This window comes from Oncorhynchus masou, chromosome 31 (genome assembly GCF_036934945.1).
Source record: "Oncorhynchus masou masou isolate Uvic2021 chromosome 31, UVic_Omas_1.1, whole genome shotgun sequence".
Lineage (NCBI taxonomy): Eukaryota > Metazoa > Chordata > Actinopteri > Salmoniformes > Salmonidae > Oncorhynchus > Oncorhynchus masou.
In genome coordinates, this window is record NC_088242.1 from 2,837,959 (window position 1) to 2,855,559 (window position 17,601).

Sequence of the window (17,601 nt, forward strand, 5' to 3'; positions counted from 1 at the left end):
CCAGCCACCCCAGTCATAGACTGTCCTCTCTGCTACGGCACTACAGACTAAGACTCCAGCCACCCCAGTCATAGACTGTTCTCTCTGCTACGGCACTACAGACTAAGACTCCAGCCACCCCAGTCATAGACTGTTCTCTCTGCTACGGCACTACAGACTAAGACTCCAGCCACCCCAGTCATAGACTGTTCTCTCTGCTACGGCACTACAGACTAAGACTCCAGCCACCCCAGTCATAGACTGTCCTCTCTGCTACGGCACTACAGACTAAGACCCCAGCCACCCCAGTCATAGACTGTCCTCTCTGCTACGGCACTACAGACTAAGACTCCAGCCACCCCAGTCATAGATTGTTCTCTCTGCTACGGCACTACAGACTAAGACTCCAGCCACCCCAGTCATAGACTGTTCTCTCTTCTACGGCACTACAGACTAAGACTCCAGCCACCCCAGTCATAGACTGTTCTCTCTGCTACAGCACTACAGACTAAGACTCCAGCCACCCCAGTCATAGACTGTTCTCTCTGCTACGGCACTACAGACTAAGACTCCAGCCACCCCAGTCATAGACTGTTCTCTCTGCTACGGCACTACAGACTAAGACTCCAGCCACCCCAGTCATAGACTGTTCTCTCTGCTACCGCACGGCAAGGCACTACAGACTAGGACTCCAGGACTACGTTCAAAAGGCTTCTAAAAAAGCTTCCACCCCCAAGCCATAAAAACTCCTGAACAGCTAATCAAATGGCTACCCGGACGATTATTATTGCCCCCCCCCCACACACACACACACATTTTACACTGCTGCTACTCTCTGTTTACTATCTATGCACAGTCACTTTAACTCTACCTACATGTACAAATTACCTCATATGTACCTCAACTATTACCTCGACTAACCTGTGCCCCCACACATTGACTTTGTACCGGAACCCCCTGTATATAGCCTCCACATTGACTCAATTTGTACCGGTACCCCCTGTATATAGCCTCCACATTGACTCTGTACCAGTACCCCCTGTATATGGCCTCCACATTGACTCTGTACCTGTACCCCCTGTATATAGCCTCCACATTGACTCTGTACTGGTACCCCCTGTATATAGCCTCCACATTGACTCTGTCCCAGTACCCCCTGTATATAGCCTCCACATTGACTCTGTACCGGTACCCCTGCATATAGCCTCCACATTGACTCTGTACCGGTACCCCTGTATAGAGCCTCCACATTGACTCTGTACCGGTACCCCCTGTATTAAGCCTCCACATTGACTCTGTACCGGTACCCCCTGTATATAGCCTTCACATTGACTCTGTACCGGTACCCCCTGTATATAGCCTCCACATTGACTCTGTACCGGTACCCCTGTATAGAGCCTCCACATTGACTCTGTACCGGTACCCCTGTATAGAGCCTCCACATTGACTCTGTACCGGTACCCCCTGTATTAAGCCTCCACATTGACTCTGTACCGGTACCCCCTGTATATAGCCTCCACATTGACTCTGTACCAGTATCCCCTGTATATAGCCTCCACATTGACTCTGTACCGGTACCCCCTGTATATAGCCTCCACATTGACTCTGTACCAGTATCCCCTGTATATAGCCTCCACATTGACTCTGTACCGGAACCCCTTGTATATATCTGTCATTATTGTTTTTTTTATTGTTGCTCTTTAATTATTTGTTATTATTCAAATTTATTTTTATCTATTTTTTTTTTAAATTCAGTTTATTTTAGTAAATACTTTAACACTTCTTTTTCTTAAAACTGCACTGTTGGTTAAGGGCTTGTAAGTAAGCATTTTCACTGTAAGGTCTACCTACACCTGTTGTATTCCAAGCATGTGACATATAAAATACAATTTGATTTATTTTGATTTTGTATTGTGTTTCTTAATCACATAACTGTCAGAGGTTATTTCTATAGGAATGAAATAAATCGAATGTTTATTCGTAGTGAATGTAGATTGCATAAGAAATATCCAAGTAGAAGGAAACATTTGAGTGGATACAAACATAACCCCCGTCCCTCATAATAAAGACTGTACAAATCTGATCCACCATTAAAACATGTTTTACTTTACTTTTCCAGACAATGCAACAACAAAAAAACAACATTTGCCTCATCTGAGAGGGTAAAATAAAAATATAAACCGCAATTTATTCCCCCAAAAAGAAAATGCACAAAGTAACCCTGTCGTCGCAGTTGACAGCTATTGTTCTTGGACACAAAGGAACTGGGTCCATGGATCGCAGGCCGCTCATACAGGCACCTCATTCCATTCCGTCAGATCCCCTAACCACCCAACCAACGAATAAAAACGCCTCAATAAAATAAAACAAAAAAAAACACGTGCAAAAGAAGAGAACACAGGATTCTGCCCGTGTCAACATTAAAAGGGTATTCAATTCTGCCATTAGAAATAGACACGTAAAAACATCATTCCTATTGGTGTGGAAAGTGTTCGCCGTGCGTAACGGTGAGCAGTGTCGGTGGACAGGCTTCAATGATCCATGTCCTTTGTGTAGGCGACAATGTGTAATGTTCATAGCTTGCCATATCACATCATATTACAAGTCCTATAATATCACACGCGGTAGTCAGCAGCTTTTTAGGTGCGGAAGGGCAGATATTTTGTCCACTTTTACAAAAGCAGAGGCGCTTTCAACTCCTTTCAGCCATTCTTTGCATTTCCTCACCACCGTCTCATCCACATTTCCATCTTCTTCTTCATATTCCACGTCATCGTATTTATATTGATCGTTTAGTAAAGAGATTTTTACTATGGATGTAATGTCCTTTGCGTGTTGCAGATTGGCGACGGGAATGGTCGAGCTTTTGGAACCCCCTTGAGTCCGTTTGGATGGAAAGACTCGCCTGTGCCGAAAGTCAACGGACGCACAACACTTCTGCTGTTTGGCTAGTATCTGTTTCTCTAAACTGCGCTTTTGAATAACGAGAATGGCCTCCGGTGTGAGGCTCAGAGAGAATTTAATCTCTCTTTCTTCTCCTGCCTCGTCCTTTCCCACTGAACTCCGCGAGGACTGCTTACTCCTGTCCGGGTGCGTGGTGCCTTCCACCGAAGTGGAACGCGGAACGCTCTTGCACGAGTCCTGAGATTGTTTGGGTAAAGTTAGAAGGTCTAAAGAACTCCTGGCTGTCTCCTGAATCGGGAGTTTGCATTTCTGTTGCTGGGGTTTTCGCCCCAAATTCCTCAGATTGGCTGTCGTCCAAGACCTCGACATCTTTTCCTTCTCTGAGTCTTTTTCCTCCGTCTGTTTCTTTTTCCTGAACAGCTCTCTGCCAGGAGAAGAGATTCGTTGGAGATTTATTGGTGGAAAAGGCATTATTGGGATTTACGTGATCCGAAGACAACAGCAACGTCGCCTTTTAATAGACAAAATAAGAATAAACTCGTAGACTGTGAATAAATATACTGTATTCTAATTGCATTATCTGATTCCCCCCAAAATATTATATGTCTCTAGATCATTAGAAGCACCTTTGCTGTAGTCCGTTCTGTAATTCAACTGGCGTGACGGCGAAAAGCTGCCTGCTGTCTGGAATTTATACAGCTCGTCGGTGGGAGGCGTGGCCGTGGTGAGACCGGAGAGCAGCAGCACGCGGCTAAACAAAGACCGTATAAAAACAGCTCCTGCGGCTGCTTCTATGATAGTGATGTCATCGATACAGTCCTTCGGATGTAACGGTAGCCTGTTCTTGTTGAATGTATAAAGAGAAAACGGACCAATGACATGTTGGGCTTACACCTAACGTAGACGTATTTATAGGGCTATAGTAGTTTTGTTTATGGGGGACTGTTCAAATAGGAACGAGGTCACTCCTAATTGGAATTCCAGTTGAAGAACGGTCACATTTTTGTTCATTCTTGAACAGGAAATTCATTTCATCCACAAACAAAATAAAATAAATAAAAGACATTTAGAGGTCATATGAAATAGCACGTTTTTTTGTTGTACAATGCTCCATAGACATTGTTATGTCAGGCGTCTCTATAAACATTGTATTTAAGTACAATAAAATTGTATTGGTCGCAAACACATGTTTAGCAGATGTTATTGCGGTTGTAGCGAAATGCTTGTGCAAAGTTGCTTAGGAGCCTGAAACAAGGCGGTCATGTCTATCGGCACCATCTTAGACACAAAATGTATCTAAACTATATATTGTATCCCTATATTTAATAACCCATAAAAGTCTAAGCCCTGTCTACTAAGCTATATGTAATGGTTTTAAGGTGGTCATATCATATATCATTTGGCTATTTCATTTAGAATTTTAAGACCCCTTGAAGAGTAAACCAAATATATTGAAACAGTATTGGATGCTATTAGCCCAAATAAATGCATATGACAACAGATAATCGCCCCTTAAAAAAATCAAAAGGACGTTTGTTCTGAGAGATATAAGAAATATATATATAATTTTAAAAAACATGTATTCAACCTCTTATCTTTGGCACTAAAACAGTCTCCCTATATATATATATATATATATATATACACAACCACACACACACACACACACACACACAAGTATGTGGACACCCCTTCAAATCAGTGGATTCAGCAATTTCAGCCACACCCGTTGCTGACAGGTGTATAAAATCGAGCACACAGCCATGCAATCTCCATAGACAAACATTGGCAGTGGAATGGCGTTACTGAAGAGCTCAGTGACTTTCTTCCCTGCTAGAGCTGCCCCCGGTCAACTGTAAGTGATGCTATTGTGAAGTGGAAATGTCTAGGAGCAACAACAGCTCAGCACTTGAAGCGGTAGGACACACAAGCTCAAAGAACGGGACCGCCGAGTGCTGATGTGCGTAACGAGTAAAAAATAGTCTGTCCTCGGTTGCAACCCTCACTACCGAGTTCCAAACTGCCTCTGGAAGCAACGTCAGCAACAAGAACTGTTTGTAGGGAGCTTTCCATGGCCGAGCAGCCGCACACAAGCCTAAGATCACCATGCACAGCATCTGGCAGTCCGACGGATGAATCTGGGTTTGGTGGATGCCAGAAGAACACTACCTGCCCGAATGCATACTACACTACAAATTTGTAGTGCCAACTGTAAAGTTTGGTGGAGGAGGAATAATGGTCTGGGGCTGTTTTTCATGGTTCAGACTCGGTCCCCTAGTTCCAGCAAAGGGAAATCTTCTAAATGCTACTGAATACAATAGAATTCTAGACGATTCTGTGCTTCCAACTTTGTGGAAACAGTTTGGGGAAGGCCCTTTCCTGTTTCAGCATGACAATGCCTCCGTACACAAAGCGAGGTCAATACAGAAATGGTTTGTTAAGATTGGTGTGGAAGAACTTGACTGGCCTGCACAGAGCCCTGACCTTAACCCCATCTAACCCCTTTGGGATGAGTTGGAAAGCCGACTGCAAGCCAGGCCTAATCGCCCAACATCAGTTACTGACCTCACTAATGCTCGTGGCTGAATGGAAGCAAGTCCCCGCAGCAATGTTCCAACATCTAGTCGAAAGCCTTCCCAGAAGAGTGGAGGCTGTTATAGCAGCAAAGGGGGGACCAACTCCATATTAATTCCCATGATTTTAGAATGAGATGTTCGACAAGCTGGTGTCCACATACATTTGGTAATGCAGTGTAACTGAACTAAATGATTATAGCTTCACTTTTGTTACTTAAAGATAATATCTCCGCCACCTTACCCAACCCACTGCAATTTGTATACCGCCCCAATAGGTCTACGAATGACGCAATCGCCATCGCACTGCACACTGCCCCATCCCATCTGGACAAGAGGAATACCTACAGTGGGGCAAAAAAGTATTTAGTCAGCCACCAATTGTGCAAGTTCTCCCACATAAAAAAGATGAGAGGCCTGTAATTTTCATCATAGGTACACTTCAACTATGACAGACAAATGAGAAAAAAATGGCAGAAAATCACATTGTAGGATTTTTAATGCATTTATTTGCAAATTATGATGGAAAATAAGTATTTCCAGCTCTTCGCTGATTCGCGGATTGAGCTCTTCACCAGCCATGGCAGAATACTAACAGTCCTGTCTGGTAGGAAATCACGCACAGAACGAGCAGTAGGGCTGGTGGCATTGTCATGCTGGAGGGTCATGTCAGGATGAGCCTGCAGGAAGGGTACCACATGAGGGAGGAGGATGTCTTCTCTGTAACGCACAGCATTGAGATTGCCTGCAATTACAACAAGCTCAGTCAGATGATGCTGTGACACACCGCCCCAGACCCTGACGGACCCTCCACCTCCAAATCGATCCCGCTCCAGAGTACAGGCCTCGGTGTAATGCTCATTCCTTCGCCAATAAACGCGATCCAACCATAACCCTGGTGAGACAAAACCGTGACTCGTCAGCGAAGAGCACTTTCTGCTAGTCCTGTCTGGTCCAGCAATGGTGGGTTTGTGCCTATAGGTGACGTTGTTGCCGGTGATGTCTGGTGAGGACCTGCCTTACAACAGGCCTACAAGCCCTCAGTCCAGCCTCTCTCAGCCTATTGGGACAGTCTGAGCACTGATGGAGGGATTGTGCGTTCCTGGTGTAACTCGGACAGTTGTTGTCCCCATCCTGTACCTGTCCCGCAGGTGTGATGCGAGGACGATCAGCTGTCCGTCCTGTCTCCCTGTAGCGCTGTCTTAGGCGTCTCACAGTACGGACATTGCAATTTATTTCCCTGGCCACATCTGCAGTCATCATGCCTCCTTGCAGCATGTCTAAGGCACATTCACACAGATGAGTAGCGACTGGGCATCTTTCTTTTGGTGTTTTTCAGAGTCAGTAGAAAGGCCTCTTTAGTGTCCTAAGTTTTCATAACTGTGACCTTCATTGTCTACCGTCTGTAAGCTGTTAGTGTCTTAACGACCGTTCCACAGGTGCATGTTCATTAATTGTTCATGGTTCATTGAACAAGCATGGGAAACAGTGTTTAAACCCTTTACAATGAAGATCTGTGAAGTTATTTGGATTTTTACAAATTATCTTTGAAAGACTGGGTCCTGAAAAAGGGCCTTTTTGTTTACTGAGTTTAGTCATTACATCCCATCCCAGCCACACACACATTGCTCTTCCAAATATTTCTATATTTCTCAATTTCACGATTTTACTTTTTAGATGTGTGTATTGTAAGATATTACTGAACTGTTGGAACTAGGAACACAAGCATTTCACTACACCCACAATAACATCTGCTAAATATGTGTATTCCGACCAATACAATTTTATTTGATTTCATTGGCTAAATACGCTTATTGTGAAGACAACACAAACAGATCTGGGACCAGGCTAACATTAAAAATGTCATGCGGTAGTATAGTATGTTAGTAGGTAATGTCTAGATTACAAGAAGCAGAATGAGCCAGAAGGACTCAACTGCATCTCAATTAGAGAAACAAAGAGAGCTCATTTACAGGCGATTGGGCTTTGAGCTTAAGGGGTAGAGGGGACATTTTGTATGTCACTAACTGCACACATGCGGATCTGAGTCATGTTCAGTGAGCACCAAATAGAAGAAAACGGACTGAAATAGAGAGGGATGACAGGGTTATGTCCAATAAGAACTGTAGATTTTTCCTCATTGCAACACATTTTAAAACGTTTTTTTTGTTGTTGTTGTTGCTATAGTGTGCCCTAATGAACACAACCTACTGGTACAGTAGGTTTCTCAGTCGTTGGCTGAGAAAAGGGAAGAGTGATCGTCTGTCTCCCCCAGGCAGGGGGTCTGGGTTTAATGTGGTGTGATCGTCTGTCTCCCCCAGGCAGGGATCTGGGTTTAATGTGGTGTCTGTCTGTCTCCCCCAGGCAGGGATCTGGGTTTAATGTGGTGTGATCATCTGTCTCCCCCAGGCAGGGGTCTGGGTTTAATGTGGTGTGATGTCTGTCTGTCTCCCCCAGGCAGGGGTCTGGGTTTAATGTGGTGTGGTGTCTGTCTGTCTCCCCAGGCAGGGATCTGGGTTTAATGTGGTGTGATGTCTGTCTGTCTCCCCCAGGCAGGGATCTGGGTTTAATGTGGTGTGATGTCTGTCTGTCTCCCCAGGCAGGGACCTGGGTTTAATGTGGTGTGATGTCTGTCTCCCCAGGCAGGGGTCTGGGTTTAATGTGGTGTGATGTCTGTCTGTCTCCCCCAGGCAGGGGGTCTGGGTTTAATGTGGTGTCTGTCTGTCTCCCCAGGCAGGGATCTGGGTTTAATGTGGTGTCTGTCTGTCTCCCCAGGCAGTGCACGGTGGGGTACTGTCGTTTATTAATTTAGTAACATGACTCACTGAGACTGGCTATCAGCCACATTACGTCCACGTGGGGTAAGGAGATTCAATTATGTTTCAAGGAATCCCTTACGTAAGCATGCTCGCACGTGCAGAGAGATGTCTGCATTTTATTTTAATTCTTTAATTCTCTCTCTCTCTCTCTCTCTCTCTCTGTCTCTCTCTCAAAATGATAAGCATACCACCAACATTTGAGGGTGAACTAAGTTAGCTTACTGAAAGGAGCGCAGTTTTAAAATGAAATGAAAACAGTTGATGTCATTCATCAAAAATAGTCTTCCCATTCTTGTAAAGTCTCAGCAAGTCTGATTTCCATTGGACAAAATCCAAAAAGCAGAAGAGGGTAAGGCATTGAATTGTATTTTCAGATTTACAGGCATCATAGTGGAAATGTCTACAGGCTTTAACCTGCTCTGAAAGAACAAGATAAGACATTTTAGATTTTTTTGCAGGGTTGGTGTCAATTCAAATTTAAAAGCAGAAAACCTACAATTCCAATTCAATAATTGAACAAATGTAATCTATTTGAATGACTTTGCCATTAACTGAAACGTAAAAGCTATTTATTTTGAGTTGTTACATTTTTTTTTAAATAACTTCTGGAACAGACTGCCTTCAATTCTAATTGACCCCAACCCTGTCTTCATGGATATTTTAATTGTCTCCCACTTTCACCAGAAGCACTTAAAAACGACAGACAGAATGAGTGTAAAAATATGAGATTTTGCAGACAAGCATCAAGCAGGTTCAATTCCATTTCAACTCAAGTCAATTCAGGAAGTAAACTGAAATCTCGTCAATGCTTCTCAATGAGAACAATAGAATTAGAATTTTAGTCAACTTCCTGAATTAAATACATTTCAAATGGAATTGACCCCAAACCTGGTAAGCATAACATGAATACACTTTAGTTTCAGATACCCGTTATACAATTATAGGAAATATTAATGATTCATAGTATGAAACAGCAATGAAAATATATATTAGAAAATAAAAAGGAAAAACAATTTCAAAAACAAAATATTTTACATATATCCACTCTGCATACTTGTCTTCACATGAAAAAGTGGACAGTCTGGAAACTTTAGACCTGGGTTTAAATACAATTCGAAATCTTTCAAATACCTAGACAAATTGCTCAAGCTTTCCTGGAGTGTTAAGTGGGTGGGGTTTGCAGTTATGCAATTTTCTATTGGTTCCGTCACACCAGGCATGCTCAATCAAGCCCAGCTAAACTGATCTCAAATAGTGTTTGAACCCACGTCTGTTCTCTTAACTCAGACAGCTGGTGAAGACCTTCATCACGGCGTCCCTGGAGAAGAAGGGACAACAGAAGAGTTAGGAGAATCGGTGATAAATGCCAACAGACTTCATGAAGGGTGTTTGCATGAACAATCCAGTAGGCTTTATTTATCTGAAAATCAGAAGAACAAAAACTAAAAAAAGAGTGAGGAAAGCAATAGTGGATAACACAGTGATTTCTTTCTCGTTCTATCTAGTATTTTAACTGATGTTTTTGGTACCCACCAGACATTTGACCTTTTCTTGATAACAATTACAGTACATCACCAGAAAGCTACTTCACAGCATTGTGAATGCATTTTTTGTTGTTGTTATAGGTGTGGCTCACGCATATTTAATTACGTTTTGGCGGGAAAGCAGCACATGTTCAGTGATGCCCCTCCCCCTTCCACACTCCAGGTATTGGAATGATGCATCACAACCAGAAGTTACCACAGCAACAGCAAAACAAGGTCACTCTTCCATCTTAATTCTCTCTCTTCCGCCTCCCCCTCATTCTTTCTTTCTCTCAGTCAACCGCTCTCTCTCTATCCATGTGTTGCTAGGCAGACTTTCCTTGGCTGCCACCCTCAACACCTACAGCTGTGAAGCTGAACCAGTAAAGGGTTAAAAGAGGACGGGATGGAGGGAGGGGACAGAGGAAGTATGAGGGGGTTGGTGGAAAAGACTGGCTTCCTAAAACACACCACATAAATAAATGATAATTGACTGAAATGATGACACCCCGGTAAAGGTCTATTCTAGGAAACCCCAAAGTAAAGGTACATCTCAAAGGGCACCCTATTCCCTATAAAGTGCACGAACTTTGACCAGAGCCCTATGGGATACCCTATGGGTCTTGGTGAAAAGTAGTGCACTATATTAGGGAAGAGGGTGCCATTTAGGACACATCAATAGTTCCCTGAGCTGTCATTTAGAAAGAGCAGATACAGGTTCAACCAGGGACTGGGGGAGAGCAGATACAGGTTCAACCAGGGACTGGGGGGAGAGCAGATACAGGTTCAACCAGGGACTGGGGGGAGAGCAGATACAGGTTCAACCAGGGACTGGGGGAGAGCAGATACAGGTTCAACCAGGGACTGGGGGAGAGGAGATACAGGTTCAACCAGGAACTGGGGGAGAGCAGATACAGGTTCAACCAGGAACTGGGGGAGAGCAGATACAGGTTCAACCAGGGACTGGGGGAGAGCAGATACAGGTTCAACCAGGGACTGGGGGAGAGCAGATACAGGTTCAACCAGGGACTGGGGGAGAGCAGATACAGGTTCAACCAGGGACTGGGGGAGAGCAGATACAGGTTCAACCAGGAACTGGGGGAGAGCAGATACAGGTTCAACCAGGGACTGCAGATACAGGTTCAACCAGGGACTGGAGGAGAGCAGATACAGGTTCAACCAGGGACTGCAGATACAGGTTCAACCAGGAACTGGGGGAGAGCAGATACAGGTTCAACCAGGGACTGGGGGAGAGCAGATACAGGTTCAACCAGGGACTGGGGGAGAGCAGATACAGGTTCAACCAGGGACTGGGGGAGAGCAGATACAGGTTCAACCAGGGACTGGGGGAGAGCAGATACAGGTTCAACCAGGGACTGCAGATACAGGTTCAACCAGGGACTGGGGAGAGCAGATACAGGTTCAACCAGGGACTGCAGATACAGGTTCAACCAGGGACTGGGGGAGAGCAGATACAGGTTCAACCAGGGACTGGGGGAGAGCAGATACAGGTTCAACCAGGGACTGCAGATACAGGTTCAACCAGGGACTGGGGGAGAGCAGATACAGGTTCAACCAGGGACTGGGGGAGAGCAGATACAGGTTCAACCAGGGACTGGGGGAGAGCAGATACAGGTTCAACCAGGGACTGGGGGAGAGCAGATACAGGTTCAACCAGGGACTGGGGGAGAGCAGATACAGGTTCAACCAGGGACTGGGGGAGAGCAGATACAGGTTCAACCAGGGACTGGGGAGAGCAGATACAGGTTCAACCAGGGACTGGGGAGAGCAGATACAGGTTCAACCAGGGACTGGGGAGAGCAGATACAGGTTCAACCAGGGACTGGGGAGAGCAGATACAGGTTCAACCAGGGACTGGGGAGAGCAGATACAGGTTCAACCAGGGACTGGGGGAGAGCGGCAGGTTCAACCAGGGACTGGGGGAGAGCAGATACAGGTTCAACCAGGGACTGGGGGAGAGCAGATACAGGTTCAACCAGGAACTGGGGGAGAGCAGATACAGGTTCAACCAGGGACTGGGGGAGAGCAGATACAGGTTCAACCAGGAACTGGGGGAGAGCAGATACAGGTTCAACCAGGAACTGGGGAAGAGCAGATACAGGTTCAACCAGGAACTGGGGGAGAGCAGATACAGGTTCAACCAGGGACTGCAGATACAGGTTCAACCAGGGACTGGGGAGAGCAGATACAGGTTCAACCAGGAACTGGGGGAGAGCAGATACAGGTTCAACCAGGGACTGCAGATACAGGTTCAACCAGGGACTGGAGGAGAGCAGATACAGGTTCAACCAGGGACTGGGGGAGAGCAGATACAGGTTCAACCAGGGACTGGGGAGAGCAGATACAGGTTCAACCAGGGACTGGGGAGAGCAGATACAGGTTCAACCAGGGACTGGGGGAGAGCAGATACAGGTTCAACCAGGGACTGGGGGAGAGCAGATACAGGTTCAACCAGGGACTGGGGGGAGAGCAGATACAGGTTCAACTAGGGACTGGGGGAGAGCAGATACAGGTTCAACCAGGGACTGGGGGAGAGCAGATACAGGTTCAACCAGGGACTGGGGGAGAGCAGATACAGGTTCAACCAGGGACTGGGGGGAGAGCAGATACAGGGGAGAACTGGGAGAGCGAGACGGCCTATATATAGTATCAACAGAGTAAAACACATTAAAGGGTAGTCTGGGGGAGTGATGTCCTCAGCTTGGTCTACAGTAGTCTGGAGGAGTCACGTCCTCAGCTTGGTCTACAGTAGTCTGGAGGAGTCACGTCCTCAGCTTGGTCTACAGTAGTCTGGAGGAGTCACGTCCTCAGCTTGGTCTACAGTAGTCTGGGGGAGTGATGTCCTCAGCTTGTTCTACAGTATTCTGGGGGAGTGACGTCCTCAGCTTGGTCTACAGTAGTCTGGGGGAGTGACGTCCTCAGCTTGGTCTACAGTATTCTGGGGGAGTGACGTCCTCAGCTTGTTCTACAGTATTCTGGAGGAGTCACGTCCTCAGCTTGGTCTACAGTAGTCTGGAGGAGTCACGTCCTCAGCTTGGTCTACAGTAGTCTGGGGGAGTGACGTCCTCAGCTTGGTCTACAGTAGTCTGGAGGAGTCACGTCCTCAGCTTGGTCTACAGTAGTCTGGGGGAGTGACGTCCTCAGCTTGGTCTACAGTATTCTGGGGGAGTGACATCCTCAGCTTGGTCTACAGTAGTCTGGGGGAGTGACGTCCTCAGCTTGGTCTACAGTAGTCTGGGGGAGTGATGTCCTCAGCTTGTTCTACAGTATTCTGGAGGAGTCACGTCCTCAGCTTGTTCTACAGTAGTCTGGGGGAGTGACGTCCTCAGCTTGGTCTACAGTAGTCTGGAGGAGTCACATCCTCAGCTTGTTCTACAGTAGTCTGGGGGAGTGACGTCCTCAGCTTGGTCTACAGTAGTCTGGAGGAGTCACATCCTCAGCTTGTTCTACAGTATTCTGGGGGAGTGATGTCCTCAGCTTGGTCTACAGTAGTCTGGAGGAGTCACATCCTCAGCTTGTTCTACAGTATTCTGGGGGAGTGATGTCCTCAGCTTGTTCTACAGTAGTCTGGGGGAGTGACGTCCTCAGCTTGTTCTACAGTATTCTGGGGGAGTGACGTCCTCAGCTTGTTCTACAGTAGTCTGGGGGAGTGACGTCCTCAGCTTGGTCTACAGTAGTCTGGGGGAGTGACGTCCTCAGCTTGGTCTACAGTAGTCTGGGGGAGTGACGTCCTCAGCTTGTTCTACAGTATTCTGGGGGAGTGACGTCCTCAGCTTGGTCTACAGTATTCTGGGGGAGTGACGTCCTCAGCTTGGTCTACAGTAGTCTGGGGGAGTGACGTCCTCAGCTTGGTCTACAGTAGTCTGGGGGAGTGACGTCCTCAGCTTGGTCTACAGTATTCTGGGGGAGTGACGTCCTCAGCTTGGTCTACAGTATTCTGGGGGAGTGATGTCCTCAGCTTGGTCTACAGTATTCTGGGGGAGTGATGTCCTCAGCTTGGTCTACAGTAGTCTGGGGATTAATGATGATGTGATGAACACAGATCAACACCAAAGTTAGCGTAACGGACCATAGTGACTGTAGAGTGGCAGGAGTGGAGAGGGGAGGTAGTTCTGTAGGATTCAGGATTAATAACTGTAAATAACCATTCTTCTTGGTTAAATAAAATAAATAATGCACGTACAATGTTATTCAAAAGGGAAACGGCTCCTTACTATAGTTAGAATGTTGGTTAACCCTGGCTATCAATGTAAATAAGAATGTGTTGTTAACGGACTCCATACTATAGTTAGGATGTTGGTTAACCCTGGCTATCAATGTAAATAAGAATGTGTTGTTAACGGACTCCATACTATAGTTAGGATGTTGGTTAACCCTGGCTGTCAATGTAAATAAGAATGTGTTGTTAACGGACTCCATACTATAGTTAGGATGTTGGTTAACCCTGGCTGTCAATGTAAATAAGAATGTGTTGTTAACGGACTCCATACTATAGTTAGGATGTTGGTTAACCCTGGCTGTCAATGTAAATAAGAATGTGTTGTTAACGGACTCCATACTATAGTTAGAATGTTGGTTAACCCTGGCTGTCAATGTAAATAAGAATGTGTTGTTAACGGACTCCATACTACAGTTAGGATGTTGGTTAACCCTGGCTGTCAATGGAAATAAGAATGTGTTGTTAACGGACTCCATACTACAGTTAGGATGTTGGTTAACCCTGGCTGTCAATGGAAATAAGAATGTGTTGTTAACGGACTCCATACTATAGTTAGGATGTTGGTTAACCCTGGCTGTCTTGGTTAAATGTTATGCTCAAAGGAAAACTAATAATTAATAATTTCAGAATTTAAATATTACTCAGGCCGCGTGATAACAAAACAATAGAGGGCCAAATAAATAATAAAAGGTCTACGAAATGAAAATGCATTTACATTCGACTTCACATTCACTCATATGTACTTTGGATTGCGTCCATATTGAGCTTGGCCCTGCTTACAAATATCTGGGCATCTGGATAGATGAAAAGTCATCTTTTAAAAAACACACTGCTGAGTTAATTAAGAAGTTGAGAATAAAACATTTTAAAAAAGGGGCTTCTTCTATAGAAATAGGTCAAGCCTCACTAAATAGTAGAAAGCAGATCATTCAGTCAACGTTCCTTCCTGTCCTAGACTATGATGACATCATCTATATCACCACAGCTGCCACTTCATTGCAGCCGTTAGACGCTGTTGATCATTAGTGCACAGCGCTTTATTACGGGCGACAATTTTAGTACTCATCACCACATTCTCTACCAGAATGTTGGTGGGCCCTCTGTGATGTCATCACCGCATTCTCTACCAGAATGTTGGTGGGCCCTCTGTGATGTCATCACCGCATTCTCTACCAGAATGTTGGTGGGCCCACTGTGATGTCATCACCGCATTCTCTACCAGAAAGTTGGTGGGCCCTCTGATGTCACGTAGGTTGATACATTGCTATGTTTTCATTTATTAAGCCCTTTTACAAATATCTCCACTGTGCCTAACATCATTACTAAACTTTAGATATAGGAGTTACCACACCCGGTCTCAGGGATGGATAACACTGGAAATCCCTTTGGTCGCTACTGAGTTAAAAATCAGCTTTTAGTTTCCTTTCAATGACGAAGACGACGTGAAGAGCTCTTTCTAGCCATGACGAAGACGACGTGAGGAGCTCTTTCTAGCCATGACGAAGACGACGCGAGGAGCTCTTTCTAGCCATGACGAAGACGACGCGAGGAGCTCTTTCTAGCCATGACGAAGACGACGCGAGGAGCTCTTTCTAGCCATGACGAAGACGACGCGAGGAGCTCTTCCTAGCCATGACGAAGACGACGCGAGGAGCTCTTTCTAGCCATGACGAAGACGACGCGATGAGCTCTTTCTAGCCATGACGAAGACGACGCGAGGAGCTCTTTCTAGCCATGACGAAGACGACGCGAGGAGCTCTTTCTAGCCATGACGACGACGCGAGGAGCTCTTTCTAGCCATGACGACGACGCGAGGAGCTCTTTCTAGCCATGACGACGACGACGTGAGGAGCGTTTTGTAGCCATGACGACGTGAGGAGCGTTTTGTAGCCATGACGACGTGAGGAGCGTTTTGTAGCCATATGACGACGTGAGGAGCGTTTTGTAGCCATATGACGACGTGAGGAGCGTTTTGTAGCCATGACGACGGGAGGAGCGTTTTGTAGCCATGACGACGTGAGGAGCGTTTTGTAGCCATGACGACGTGAGGAGCGTTTTGTAGCCATGACGACGTGAGGAGCGTTTTGTAGCCATGACGACGTGAGGAGCGTTTTGTAGCCATGACGACGTGAGGAGCGTTTTGTAGCCATGACGACGTGAGGAGCGTTTTGTAGCCATGACGACGTGAGGAGCGTTTTGTAGCCATGACGACGTGAGGAGCGTTTTGTAGCCATGACGACGTGAGGAGCGTTTTGTAGCCATGACGACGTGAGGAGCGTTTGTAGCCATGACGGCGTGAGGAGCGTTTTGTAGCCATGACGACGTGAGGAGCGTTTTGTAGCCATGACGACGTGAGGAGCGTTTTGTAGCCATGACGACGTGAGGAGCGTTTTGTAGCCATGACGACGTGAGGAGCGTTTTGTAGCCATGACGACGTGAGGAGCGTTTTGTAGCCATGACGACGTGAGGAGCGTTTTGTAGCCATGACGGCGTGAGGAGCGTTTTGTAGCCATGGCGACGTGAGGAGCGTTTTGTAGCCATGACGGCGTGAGGAGCGTTTTGTAGCCATGACGACGTGAGGAGCGTTTTTGTAGCCATGACGACGTGAGGAGCGTTTTGTAGCCATATGACGACGTGAGGAGCGTTTTGTAGCCATATGACGACGTGAGGAGCGTTTTGTAGCCATGACGACGTGAGGAGCGTTTTGTAGCCATGACGACGTGAGGAGCGTTTTGTAGCCATGACGACGTGAGGAGCGTTTTGTAGCCATGACGGCGTGAGGAGCGTTTGTAGCCATGACGACGTGAGGAGCGTTTTGTAGCCATGACGGCGTGAGGAGCGTTTTGTAGCCATGACGACGTGAGGAGCGTTTTGTAGCCATGACGACGTGAGGAGCGTTTTGTAGCCATATGACGACGTGAGGAGCGTTTTGTAGCCATGACGAATGATTTCAAAAGATGCATATCTCCTTCTAACTTTAAAGCATTTGTTCAGTTTGTATCTTTCACTTTACGTTGATTGGAACCAATTAGTGGTCATTTTGTGATAACTACATTGTGATTCAAATTTCGTAAAAATGGAGATGAATGCAGGAGGAGGGTCCTCTGTCAGCGGGGTCGAGGTATGGGGTGGGGGAGGAGATGAATGCAGGAGGAGGGTCCTCTGTTTGTCAGCGGGGTCGAGGTATGGGGTGGGGGAGGAGATGAATGCAGGAGGAGGGTCCTCTGTTTGTCAGCGGGGTCGAGGTATGGGGTGGGGGAGGAGATGAATGCAGGAGGAGGGTCCTCTGTCAGCGGGGTCGAGGTATGGGGTGGGGGAGGAGATGAATGCAGGAGGAGGGTCCTCTGTCAGCGGGGTCGAGGTATGGGGTGGGGGAGGAGATGAATGCAGGAGGAGGGTCCTCTGTTTGTCAGCGGGGTCGAGGTATGGGGTGGGGGAGGAGATGAATGCAGGAGGAGGGTCCTCTGTTTGTCAGCGGGCCGAGGTATGGGGTGGGGGGAGGAGATGAATGCAGGAGGAGGGTCCTCTGTTTGTCAGAGGGGTCGAGGTATGGGGTGGGGGAG

The 17,601-nt window shown here is 46.5% G+C and overlaps 2 protein-coding genes across 2 annotated transcripts in view; both read right to left on the bottom strand.

Annotated features, from left to right (window-relative positions):
* Positions 1 to 2,064: 2,064 nt before the first annotated feature.
* Positions 2,065 to 3,520, bottom strand: LOC135523354 (proline-rich protein 18-like). The gene has a single exon (XM_064949975.1). It carries the CDS (start codon positions 3,352 to 3,354, stop codon positions 2,608 to 2,610), a length of 747 nt encoding a protein of 248 aa, XP_064806047.1. The 5' UTR covers positions 3,355 to 3,520; the 3' UTR covers positions 2,065 to 2,607.
* A 5,105-nt stretch (positions 3,521 to 8,625) lies between these two features.
* LOC135523355 (vesicle transport protein SFT2A-like) overlaps positions 8,626 to 17,601 on the bottom strand; it is a 50,949-nt gene continuing 41,973 nt past the window's right edge. Inside the window, exon 8 of the mRNA XM_064949976.1 lies at positions 8,626 to 9,593. Coding sequence (XP_064806048.1) covers positions 9,554 to 9,593 — 40 coding nt within the window. The 3' untranslated portion in view covers positions 8,626 to 9,553. The remainder of the gene's footprint in view (positions 9,594 to 17,601) is intronic.

What these genes read in the sequence shown, in the direction of transcription:
- LOC135523354 (XM_064949975.1), bottom strand. Translation starts at nt 3,354, where the DNA reads ATGCCTTTTCCACCAATAAATCTCCAACGAATCTCTTCTCCTGGCAGA.